General features: G+C 46.4%; 1 protein-coding gene across 1 annotated transcript in view; it reads left to right on the forward strand.

Moving 5' to 3' along the window:
* Positions 1-11,367, forward strand: part of UQCC1 (ubiquinol-cytochrome c reductase complex assembly factor 1) — a 92,094-nt gene extending 80,727 nt beyond the window's left edge. The window contains exons 8-10 of the mRNA XM_016213157.2: positions 2,127-2,204; positions 7,735-7,848; positions 10,767-11,367. Coding sequence (XP_016068643.1) covers positions 2,127-2,204; positions 7,735-7,848; positions 10,767-10,901 — 327 coding nt within the window. The 3' untranslated portion in view covers positions 10,902-11,367. The remainder of the gene's footprint in view (positions 1-2,126; positions 2,205-7,734; positions 7,849-10,766) is intronic.
* The last annotated feature ends 604 nt before the right edge of the window (positions 11,368-11,971 follow it).

An 11,971-nucleotide genomic window follows, 5' to 3' on the forward strand; every position in this document is an offset into this window, starting at 1 on the left:
TCATGGATTGTACTACAGCTTGCATCCAATTTCACATTTTTCAGTCTTGAGCTTCACAATTCTCTCTTCCTTTTTGAAAATTATTCATGACTAGAAAGTATTGGAACTGATTTTAGTTTTATGCAAACAAACCAAAAGGTATTACTAATAATTCCTTGAAGTTGTAGAGCACTTCACAGCTTACTAAGGCTTTCAGCATACATTGTTGAATTAATGAATGAATACATGCTAACTCATTTGCTCTTCAAACCAACACTGTTGCAGAACATTTAAAAGACAAGGAAATAGACTCAAGAGGTTACTTGACTTACCCAAGATTACATTCTATGTATATAGCAGAATTATGACTTGAACCCAGGTTTTCTAACTAAATCCTTCACTACTCTTCTCTGCCCTTAGAGACCGGTTATAACCCATAGTATTAAATCACTCAGTCTTTAATGTATAATCCAAAGTAAAATTCTCCACCTGGAGGCAGAAACCTGATAGAACATTGGGCGCATGGACTTTACTCATCTCAGTTTTATCATTGATTTGCTGTGGGACTCAGGGCAAGTCACTTAACTGTCTGAGTCTCAGTTTTCTATGTCTGTACAAACATGACTATAGCACATCTACCTCTCTGAGTTCCCGTGATGATTAGAGGAGATGATGTCCATAAAGGTCCACCTGGGCCTTAACCAGTGCTCAATATATGGAAGAGATGATGGTGAGCATGGTCGTGGTCAGGGTTGTTAGGCACAAATCTTACTTTCCATATATAGTTCTAAACGACTTTTGGTTGTTTCCAAAACCTGTCAGCTTAAATATTTAATGAGTCCTTACTGCATATTGCACATTACACCAGACTTTCTGCTGGGATTCCAGAGAGGAATGAAGGCTGGATTCTGCCCTCAAGCATATTCTTGGAGGTCTGGAGGTCAAATTCTACCCTGTTGAAGACAGTGAACTACGCTATGGGCTCTGAAGGCCCTCCTGACCACTCTCTCAGAGTAATCCTACCAGGTCTCAAGGGTCTTGCTGGAATTACATTTCTGGAATAGTCTCTTGACATTAACAATCTTAATACTTCAGCCCATCTTATTCTCTCCTCCTGTCCATGGCCTCAGAGTCCTGCCCCTTTCCCTCCTGTTCCCACATCTGTCACTTCCTTCTTCTGTCCTTTTACCACAACAGGGTCTTTTGAGTGATCCTTAAGACATTTCCTAACCTGGACCCAACATATCTTACCAGTGTTCCTGCCCACCTATCCCTCTTAGCACTCCCTAAATTTTGTTACCTGTCTTTGCACATTTGCAAACCTTGTTTCCTCTGTCTAGAATGTTGTCTCTTCACTCCCTTACTCTCTTCTGTCAGATTCCTCCTCCTCTGAGGTCCACTTAAATGTTACCTCCTAGAGAACTCTTTCCCAGTCCTCCAAGCAGAGATCATTTGTACCAAAATTCACTTATGGCTCACCACTTTTGGAATAGAATTTAAGACAACACATTGTAGGTAATTACAGTTGACCTTTGAACAACTCGACACAACCCTTGTGCTGTTGAAAATCCACATATAACTTTGACTCTGCAAAAACTATCCTCAGTATCCATGGGGGATTGGTTCCAGTACCCTGTGCAAAATCTGTGGATGCTCAAGTCCTCTATATAAAATGGTTAGGTCAATATATGCAGTTGGCCCTCCTCATCCATGGACTCCCACCTGTGGATGGAAAACAGTACAAGTTCTTACTGCAGTTGAAAAATCCGTGTATGAGTGGACCCACACAGTTCACACCCATGTTGTTCAAGGGTCAACTGTAATTTTTACATGTCTGTTTTCCAATACTAGCTAGACTGTGCTCTTCCAGTCAAGAAACCGTTTCTTTTGCTTTGTGTTTAGGTGGGGCTCAGTTCATTAAACTGAGTTACTGCTTTGTGTAATATGGCATCAAAACCTAAAAGAACCTGTCACACTGGGGAGAATCCTGAAAGAGCAGGGGGATGGGGATGAACTAGCAGTTTGACCTGTTAGGGACCCTCTCTCTTTGTTCTAAGAGTGTGTGACAGCTAAAAGCCAAAGATCCTACTGTTTAGTTTGTTCCTTCCTTTCATTTGTTCCTGTTTTTGTGATTTTGTTTCTTGTAGGTTAATCCCTATATCCTGAAGAAGAACATGATGGTTATGACAAATAATTTCTATGCAGCGATCTTGGGATATGACGAGGTAAGATCATTTGTGAAGACTTACTTAGAACAGTGGCTTCCCCAGCAAAGGCTTATGATAAGAGCCTCCCAGGGAAGCCTCAGGGACCGTCACTGCCTGCCATCATGGCTTAGTGTTTCTTTCCTCCTCTTCATTGGCAACTAGAATGAATGTGCCCTAGTCTGCCTATACTTGGGAAAGAGAGCACCATATAATGTGGGCAAATCATTCAACTAGTCAGCATTTATTGAGTGCCTATGGGGAACTGGATGGAGGGACAAAGGCATTTCAGTTACTTTCTCAGCCCCAGGTGCCCCTAGAGAGAGGAAGATATACATGTAAATAGTACCATCTGCCAGACAAATGACCACTTTTTTTTTGTATTTAATTATAAAAGCAATACATTCGCATTTTAAAAATTCATAAAACTGTACATTCTTGGCCAGCTTGCCTCAATGGTGAGTGTCGACCCATGAACCAGGATGTCACGGTTGGATTACTAGTCAGGGCACATGCCTGGGTTGCTGGCTCAATCCCCTGTAGGGGGCATGCAGGAGGCAGCCGATCAATTACAATGTCTCATCATTGATGTTTCTATCTCTCTCCCTCTCTCTGAAATCAATAAAAACATATTTACAAAAACAAAATAAAAAAACTACATGAGTGTTTGCAGTAGAAAATAGAAGGCCCCTTTTCTGTCCTGCCCACTTCCCTGCCCCAGAGAAAACTCTTTGTTAATAGTCTGTTGTGTGTCCTTCCGGACGTTATCTGGGCTTATGCAAATGGCAGTCACGCTATACATACTATTCTGCATCTGCTTTTTTCACTAAACAATATATTTTGGGCATTCTTCCACATCAGAACATTTAGATCTAATTTTTTTATTATAAAATATACATAACATAAAAATTTTATCATTTTTAAGTGTACATTTTAGTGACTTTAACTACATTCACATTGTTGAGTAACAGTCACCACCATCCATTTCCAGAACTTTTTCCATCTTCCCAAGCTGAAACTCTGTACCCATGAAACACTGTTCTCCCAGTCTCCCCTCCTCCAGCCCCTGGTAACCACTATTCTGCTTTCTGTCTCTATAATGCTGATTATTCTAAATACCTCATATAAGTAGAATCATACAGTCTTTGTCCTTTGGTGTCTGGCTTATTTCACTTAGCATAATGTCTTCAGGGTTCATCCATGTTGTAGCATGTGTCTCATCTTTTCCCCCGTTATTATGGAAATTTCAAACGCATAGAAATGTTAAAAGAATGGTGTAAAGGATACCTGTGTGTGCACCACCAGGATTCATCATACCTCATCTTTTTTAACAAACCATGTGCTTTTATGCTTGTTTTGTGGTCACCTCCAGATTTAATGTAAGCATCGCCCCTTCTGGGAAATGGTCCCAGAACTCCCCCAGGCTCTGCTCATTCTGCCCTCCCTGGAGTTCAACTGTTGTCCTGGTTGGGTGGGGATTTCATCTGGGTAGTGGCAGTGTCTACTGTTTGTGTTTCTATTGGCTAGCCTGGTGCTTGGCTTGGGGTAGGTAAAGAGCAAGGGAGGGAAGGGAAGGAAGTGCATAAAAGGATGAAAGTAAGAAACTAGAGTTCAGGCTGGAGGAAATGTTATCAGCCTAAAGATAATAGTTAAAACCAGGAGAGAAGCTTACAAAAAATTAAGTTAAATGACTTGCTTAGTGTCATAGGACTAGTTAAGATGGAGGTTTCCTGATTCTCAGTCCACCAGATGGGCTCATTTATAAGAGCAATTTAGAGTGCATGCCACACACATCATTGATTTAACATGAACTTCCTGGGAGTGGGATGGGACTTGAGAAACACTGCTTGAATCTACACATTAGTTGTTAAATCAGATACATTCTGATTTCAGAGACCTTACAATTTATTAAAGAATGAGGCTTCGAATTGAAGAAATAGAATTTTTTCTGTTAGCATTTGTTTGAAATCTTCATAGCAGGTTCAGTTGATGCCTTTCACCAACATTAATAAAGGTGTTCTGAATTGTGTCTCTTCTCTGTCCCCCATCCCAGGCCATCCTGGAAGAGCCATCTTACAAACATGCCTGGTCAACAAGAGTTACCTGGGGTGCTTTTTAAATTTGATTCTTGACTACCTCTTTGAAGATTCCAGTTCAATAGAAGTGGGGCCTGGTATTTCAACAAGTACCCCAGGTGACTTTTAAGAGTGGAAAAGTTTGGGAAATATACTAATTACCTGGGGCACTTTTTGGAAATACCAATATTTGGGCCCTATCCCCCAAAAGTTCTGATTTAACTGGTGTAGAGGGGTGTTTATAGCCGTGCCTGATTGAGGCTCTCTGGACAACCAGGTGTAGAGGGCAGTAGCTCAGTCTGTCAGCTTTGGCCCCAAGGGCCTGGTTCTAGGCCTGGCACCTTGTAGACACCCCCTCTATAAATGTTTAGTAAACTAAAGTTATTCTCTCTTGCTTAGAATGTCCTGTAGTTCTCCGAATAGTCTTCATTCCTAAATGCCCCCTTCTCCACAAAGCTTTTCTTATATCTCTGTCTTTTACTCTGAATTTCAATATCCAACCATCAATTTAACAGGTATTTATTAAATGCCTACCATGTGTGATGCACTAGGAATATATTGGTAAAAAAACAGACATGGTCTGGTTCTTTCCCATTTGTTTCCTGCCTATCCCCCCATTTCCAGTGTGGAGATAAGCAGTAAACAAGGAAACAAATACTATCTAATTATAAAGTGCAGTGATAGAGAATAACAGGGGGAATGGAAGATCTCTGAAGAGTTATCATAGGAGCTAAGACTCAGGAATGGGGAGGTGCTCTCCCTCCAGGGAGCATGGCCTGTGCCTTCCTCTGCCCCCTCCTTTCCCCCCAGATGAGTTACCTCCTGAGACCATGTATTCTACTGCTCAATTCTACCTCTGTGACTTTCTAAGTAAACTTTCTCATTTAAAAAAGAATGGAGCAGTCCATTTGCACAGTGTGCCTCAGTGTCTCCTATGCAGAGCAGCGTTTGCTTGTTCTCCAGGGTGTAAGCTGCTTGATGGGCATGAGCTCTGTCCCTGATACTAGACTGCAAGCTGCCTGTGAGCTGAGACCATAGTGCTGTGGTTCTGTGTTCCTAGCATCATGCTAGGCACATCGTGGTGCCAAATCAGTCTTCACTGAATGAGACTCTGCTACTCTGAACCCTTAATTATCACCAGAGCCTCTAGTGTCAGGGAGTCCCTTTTGGCTTCCTCTCAGTTACTCTAGACATGGTATCTTTATTTCCTGAAGGATACTTTTTTTTTTTTTTTGCATTGGAGTGAAAACAGGCACCCTAGTAGATTGTGGGGAAAAGGCACCCTTTTTTCCTGCTTCCTTGGTTTGAAATTTACACTCTCTCAGACCAGTCTTCCATTTGTTTTCACTGACTTACAAGCAGCATGGTGGAAAGAGGGCTGAAGCTGGGTTTGTGGATTTATTTAACCATTTTTATTGCACTTCCACTCTGTTTCAAGTATTGCATCCTAACTAGAGCTACTCAGACACTGTCCTCTGACCTCACCAGTGCATTCTGGTCCTAGTTCTACCACCAATTAGCTAGATAACCTCCAAGTCTTAGTGTACTTTTCTTTCAAATGAGGGTAATAATATCTGCTCTTCTTGGCATCCATAGTTATTAGGAGCCAGGTGTGAGAAGGAACTCTGACAGTCTGGAATAGTCAGGCTGTTATCACTGTTAATGTGAGTCTTGAGTCATCCTGTTCCTTCTCACAGTTCAGGAACTGATTATGGGTTTGCCCCTCCCCAGCCGTCTCACCCACCGCCAAGGCTGCCTGTTTGCAGCAGGCCATGTCCCCCAGGCTTTTGCTGTCTTGTGCTCTGTGCTCGTTCTCCAAGTCCTCACAACACCCACTTGCACTCCTGTTCCTTCCCATGTAGCACATGTGGGTTGCTGCCAGCAGCACTCCGGCATGTGCCCAGGGCACTTCAGACACAGGCAGGCTGTTGTGTTAGCAAATAGCTTGGAAAACGGTGATGTGCCTGAGCTTGTCTTTGGCTCCTGTCCCATCTACCGGAAGAAGCTGGTTTTCCTGACTTTGCCATTGTGCCAGGATAGTTTCTTAAGTGGTAGAATTGCAGGGGTGTTTGGCAGGGACATTTGGAACAGGTGGACTATTTTTCCACCAAACTGTCGTACTGGACATGGCTTTTCCTGGCCTGAAGCCAGACCTCATGTACTGCAATGCTTCAGAGGCCAGCCCACAACATGTCAAATAAATGGTCCTGGGTCTTTGTGTAATGACTTACTACTCACAGGGTCTTACATGGCCATACTCTCTTAATTCTCACAACTCCTTGGTGGGATAGGTATTATATGCTTGTTTAGCCAATGAGAAACTGAGGCTCAGGAAGGGCTTTCCAAAGGCCACACACCCATCAAGTGACAGCTGCCATTAGAACTCAGGTGGTCTGATCCCCACATCCCACTGTTGTTTCAACTATTACCCACAGCTGCCTGGCAAAGCTCCTAATCTTGATATGTGACATATTACACTTAACAAGACACCTTTACATTGTCTTAATGTTTATAATTTAAGGATGCTATAAGAAGGGCAAATATTTTCATCTCTATTTTATAGATGAGAAGGTTGAGGCTCAGGTTTAGTGGATTGCCCACCATCTCTGAGCTTGGCAGTGGCAGAGCTAGGACTTGATCCAGCCTTCTAACTCCTAGTCAGCACTTTGTCTGGTTTCTCACACCACCTTGGCACCTGGACAGAGCAACTTCTCAGGGCCTTTCCCTTTAGTTGCCCTTACCCCAGGAAGTAAGACCCTCCCCTTGCCCTCCCTTAGAGGTACAAGCTAGTAAATGGCCGCAGTCCATGGCCTAGCTGCTGATTAGCTTCTCTGATATTTGGATTCCCAACAGAGGTCTCCTCTGTACTGGGTGAGACAATGTTAGGCACACATACACACAGGCTCTGAGCATTCCTTCTGTGACCCATAGTAATCTTGCCAAACAGCCTGTTCCTCTACTCAGAGAGAGGCTGCGCCGGCCATGTCCAGCCTAGAGCTGGGTGACATTGAGGCCAAGGTGCCTAGTTCCTTTCCCCAAAGAGCCAGCTGTCTTGCAGACATATGGTTGGAGCAGGAGAGAAGGTGCAGTCCACACCTACCTTTGTTCCTGGGAAAAAACATACTTATGTTATTTCAAGCCCATGCCTTGTGGACAGCAGTGGGACCACTGCTGAGTAGAGCGAGCTGTGACCCGGGAGGGTCGACTAGACATGAGCTCCATCTCTGCATCAACCTTAGCCAGTCACTCAGCCCCTCTGGTTTCCACGTCCCTCCTCTGTATAAAATGAAGATTTTGGACCACATACTCTCTGAAGACCCCTTCCAGCTCTACCATATAGCTTCCCCTTTTCTCAGTGTCTGTCATGTCCCTCTGAGCCGATTCTGTGCTTACTAGCATATTCTTAATATCCCTGGCTTTTGTGTCATGGCTCTCCCAAACTTCCCGGAAGACCATTGTGGTGCTCTGTGTTCCAGGGGATCCTTTCAGATGATCATGGGCTGGCTGCTGCCCTCTGGAGAACCTTCTTCAACCAGAAATGTGAAGACCCTCGCCAGCTTGAACTGTTGGTGGAATATGTGAGGAAACAGGTGAGTAGTCCTTCCCCTCCCGTCCAGAGTCTCATGGAAAGCAGGTCCTTCCTGAGGTCTGTCAGTGCTGGGCTGCCAGAGGATGATGAGACGCTGAGTTCTCAGAGGCCAGTCTGAGGGAATTCTGACCAAATCATGTCCGCAGTGGGCACCTTTTGTGTATCTACCATGAGCTAGTCCAGGGGTCGGAATAGGAGAAAAGGCACCAAGGAGTCTCCTGCTTTCAAAAGCTTATTTGCTGTGTTTGATCGCCTTCTGCGTGCCAAGTGCTGTGCTAGATCCTGGCACACACAGTCCTGTAAGGTATGGACGTGGGATACAGTGCAACCACCCACTGTAGCCCCACTTCTGTACCCACTTTGAGCCCCAAGATTTATGTTTCCTGCTCCTGATTTCTGGCAGGACTGGACTCCAGGTAGCATTCCACAGTCATCCCTCATGCTTCTTCCCCCTGGGTGCTATGCTAGTCAAGTCGGGTCCCCCCATTTCATTCTTCACTTCACTGGCTCTCCAGACCCCCCTGACACCCAAGGTTCTAGGAGAAAGCTCCAGAGTGACAACTGCTTAGTTTTTCTCAGGCCCATGGAGAATTCACTCCTTGATCTCTCTGCCTCCTGATCTTGTATTGATGGGAAACCCCAACCTTGCAGATGAGTGAGCTGAGTGGCAGGGAAGAGGAACATAGAGGCTTTTCCAGGGTCTCCCAGTGAATCAGCCTGCACAGTGGCCTAGAACCCTAGGCTTGGTGATTCATGTAGTCACTAGAGGCCTCAGCTGCTCCAGACAGCTCATCAGCTCAGGCTGTCCCATGAGTCACACTTTTGCTTCATATGTCTGGCCCCTGGAGCCGAAGGAGCCTCGCCCCACAGTTATTCTCTTATTCACCTGTGTCCATGGCCTTCAAGCCTCCAATAGCGAGAAAATGGAAGACCAGACCCCAGTTCTTGAAGAGAAGGCCAACAGGACCATCTTGTTTCTCCTGGGAAAGCCACATACCAAGGCTTTTCAGACCCAAAGGGTAGAGAACCCCCGAAGCCAGGGCTTCGGTTTGACCATTCTTCAAATCTGCCAGAGCCGGAGAGAAGGCACTATGGCCAGAGGGCCCCACCCAGGAAGAAGTCTGAGACTCACACTGTTCACTGGACTCGCCCTCAGCCAGCAGTAGCAATTGGCAAAGCAAATGCTGTTTTCTAGGAGACCAGCCCAATTTTTCCATCTGCTGTGGAGGGCCTGTGCGAGGGGCCACGACAAGGGCATAGCTGGGACCTCTCTGAGGGTCCTAAAGGGAGGGGCTGCCCCACCAGTTCCCCTACAAGAAGTCCCATATTGCCCCAGTGAGAGGCCAGCAATTGGAAAACAGTGATGGGGCTCTTAGGGAAGCGTGGAGCTTTGACAGGGACCCAGTTCTGTGAGCAGCCGTTTTGAGCACCTACTTTGCCAGGCACTCTTCAAAAAGCAGAGATTAATGAATCCTAGTCCTGCCTCAGGGAGCCAGCTCCTGGCTTGGCGAGGAAGCCAGTCAGGCCCAAGGCTAACCCTGGAATAAGTCAGTCTGGATGTGATACAGATAGGAACAAAGTGCTGTGGAAGGACAAAGAAAGGAGAGACAGTCTGATGAGGGGATCGGGGAGACCAGGGTGCTGGGACCTGAACAGACTCTGGTCCTGCACCATGATGCTAGTTGGTGTGGTAGATGGCCCCAAGCCCCAGTCAGGTTATGCTGAGATGTTTATCCCAGGAGATGGGCATAGTGGTGGCCTGAGGGACAGAAATGGAGTCATTGGAAAGAGGAGTGAATTTTAGAGAAGATAATGGGTCAGTTGACCTCATTGCCCTGGAGGACATCAGGACATGTGGAAATCTAGACCTGAGGTAATGAGAGAGACTGGGGTTCTGTTCAAAGGTCAGCAGCCTAAAGATGAAACAACAAAAGTGAAGGAATTCTTGGAAGAGGGAGATGATCCAGGGCCTAAGATGAGGCCTCTGGACTCCTGCCCCCTCCCCTTATCCCCCAAATGCTTCATACCCCAAAGTGGAATCTCATCTTATAAATCGAGTGCCGACTCCTGTTCTGATCCTGCTCTCACCCTAGATTGTGCCTGGCCACTTGAAAGCGTTTCTCGTCCTTCTGCTCTCCTTACTAGCAGCAGTCTGGGGAATCTTCCCAGAGACTGCCTTTATCTCCTGAGACTCAGCCACTCCTTAGATCACCTGCTTCTTGCAGAACTGCCTGACCATATCTCCCCTGTAGCTGTTCCAGTTCTCCTCCACAGGCGTTCCCTCTCCAGCTGGTTGGGGATAAACTCCCTCAGCCACCCTAGAGGGACGAAGCTGACCAGAGTCAGGGTCCACTAACCATGGGGTGAAGGCCTACCAGAGAACGGAGAGACATACATATTTAAAAAAAAAATTCCCAGTGACTAGCAGTGTACATATGTTCTATCATTTAATTTTGTCATAAGTCCTGTGAGGTCCACGTTACTATCCCCTTTCTGAGACCTTTCTCAGACAAGGGAAGTTAAATCTCAGAGAAGAGAATTAACTCACCTTGGGTACCATTCATTGCCATTCTGAATGGACACACACACCCCTACCTCAAGGACATGTCCCCCCGATACATCCTCCGTAGAAAGTTCTTTCAGCCCAGAAAGTCGGGTTTGTGTGCCTGTGTGTCTGTCTAGAGGCACGATGGGGAATTCCCTGAAGCCTTCCCAGTGAGCTTCCCCAGTGACTTGTTTCTCTAAACCTCCTCAAGGGAAATAATCTGGAAGACCAGACACCATCCCTGCCTGAGACCTGGGATGGTCAGGCATACCCTCATGCCCCTCCCTTCCTCTCCATTAGAAGGCTGGTTCCTTATGCCACCTCACATCTGTCCTGCCCTGTGCCTTTCCTGTTTCCTGTTCTCCCCCTTGCAGATTCAGTACCTGGACTCCATGAATGGTGAGGATCTGCTTCTGACCGGGGAGGTGAGCTGGCGCCCTCTAGTGGAGAAGAATCCTCAGAGCGTCCTGAAGCCCCATTCCCCAATTTATAATGATGAGGGTCTTTGATGGGCTGGTCCCTCTCAGCAGCTGGCCAGCTGGCTTTGAAGAACCACCAGGAGAGAGGTGCCTGTTTGACCCAGGACCCTGCAGAAAGTGGCCTAAACTGACCTATGAACCGCATCTGTCAAATACTTGGCCCCCTTTGTGTTGATTTTCCTTAGTATGCCCAGGATCTGATCTAGTGGGCTATAGTACTGGGAGAAGCTCTTTTGGGGTGTCCTCTCCCTCAAGAGCAGTCCTGAACAAGAGCTCCCAGTACACATCCCCCAGCTCCCCTCTAGCAACCTTGAGATGGACAGCTATTCCCAAAGGCCACAGAAGGAATGAGGGTGTTAGAAAGGGGACACCCCACCAAGGGCCCACTGTGGCCCAGGAGCACTTTGTAATGCTGCTGAATCAAGACGGGTACCATGCTCTGTCCCCTGGCTTTGAGCTGTGGGGTTGAGTTGGCCATTAAAAGAAACAGTCTTAATTAACTCTTCCATGGTTCTCTTTTATTCCAGGGTCTTTTACAAACTTATCTGAGGTGGTGGATGCTATAAGCTGAGGAGTACCCCCCAGCTCAGAGACAGGCAGGGAGAGGGTCAGGAGGGCCTCTGCTGTTGCTTTTGCCTCCAGTTCATGGAGATGTCACCGTTCTGGCCCATCCAAGGCCTGCCAGGCCCTGTCCTCTGGGGCCCCAGAGGCCTCTGATGGCCAAGGGCTTGTCATATCCCAAGTCATTTGGAAAGAGGTCTCAAGGACCAAGTGAGGAACATGCTTTCCTTCCTCTCTTGTTCCCCCTTATATGAGATATTGGGAGAAGAGGAGAACATTCTTCCTGGTTTTGTTGTACCATTGCAGGACCCAGCCCATGCCCAGCTTTCTATGCCCTTCCCAACTTCTGGAGCGTGTGCAGAGCCAGCTGGGTGTGGGCACTTGAGGGCCAGTCCCCTCCTCCCTCTGAGTATGGGTCATCTCTTGGGGGATTTTCTTTAAATTGAAAGGGGGCGTGGAACCATATTGCCCCTCCTTCCCCCATCAAACTTCCTTCATTTAACTTGCTATAAAATGAGTCATATAAAGAAACTCTATAT

Source organism: Miniopterus natalensis, chromosome 7 (genome assembly GCF_054644295.1).
Source record: "Miniopterus natalensis isolate mMinNat1 chromosome 7, mMinNat1.hap1, whole genome shotgun sequence".
NCBI lineage: Eukaryota > Metazoa > Chordata > Mammalia > Chiroptera > Miniopteridae > Miniopterus > Miniopterus natalensis.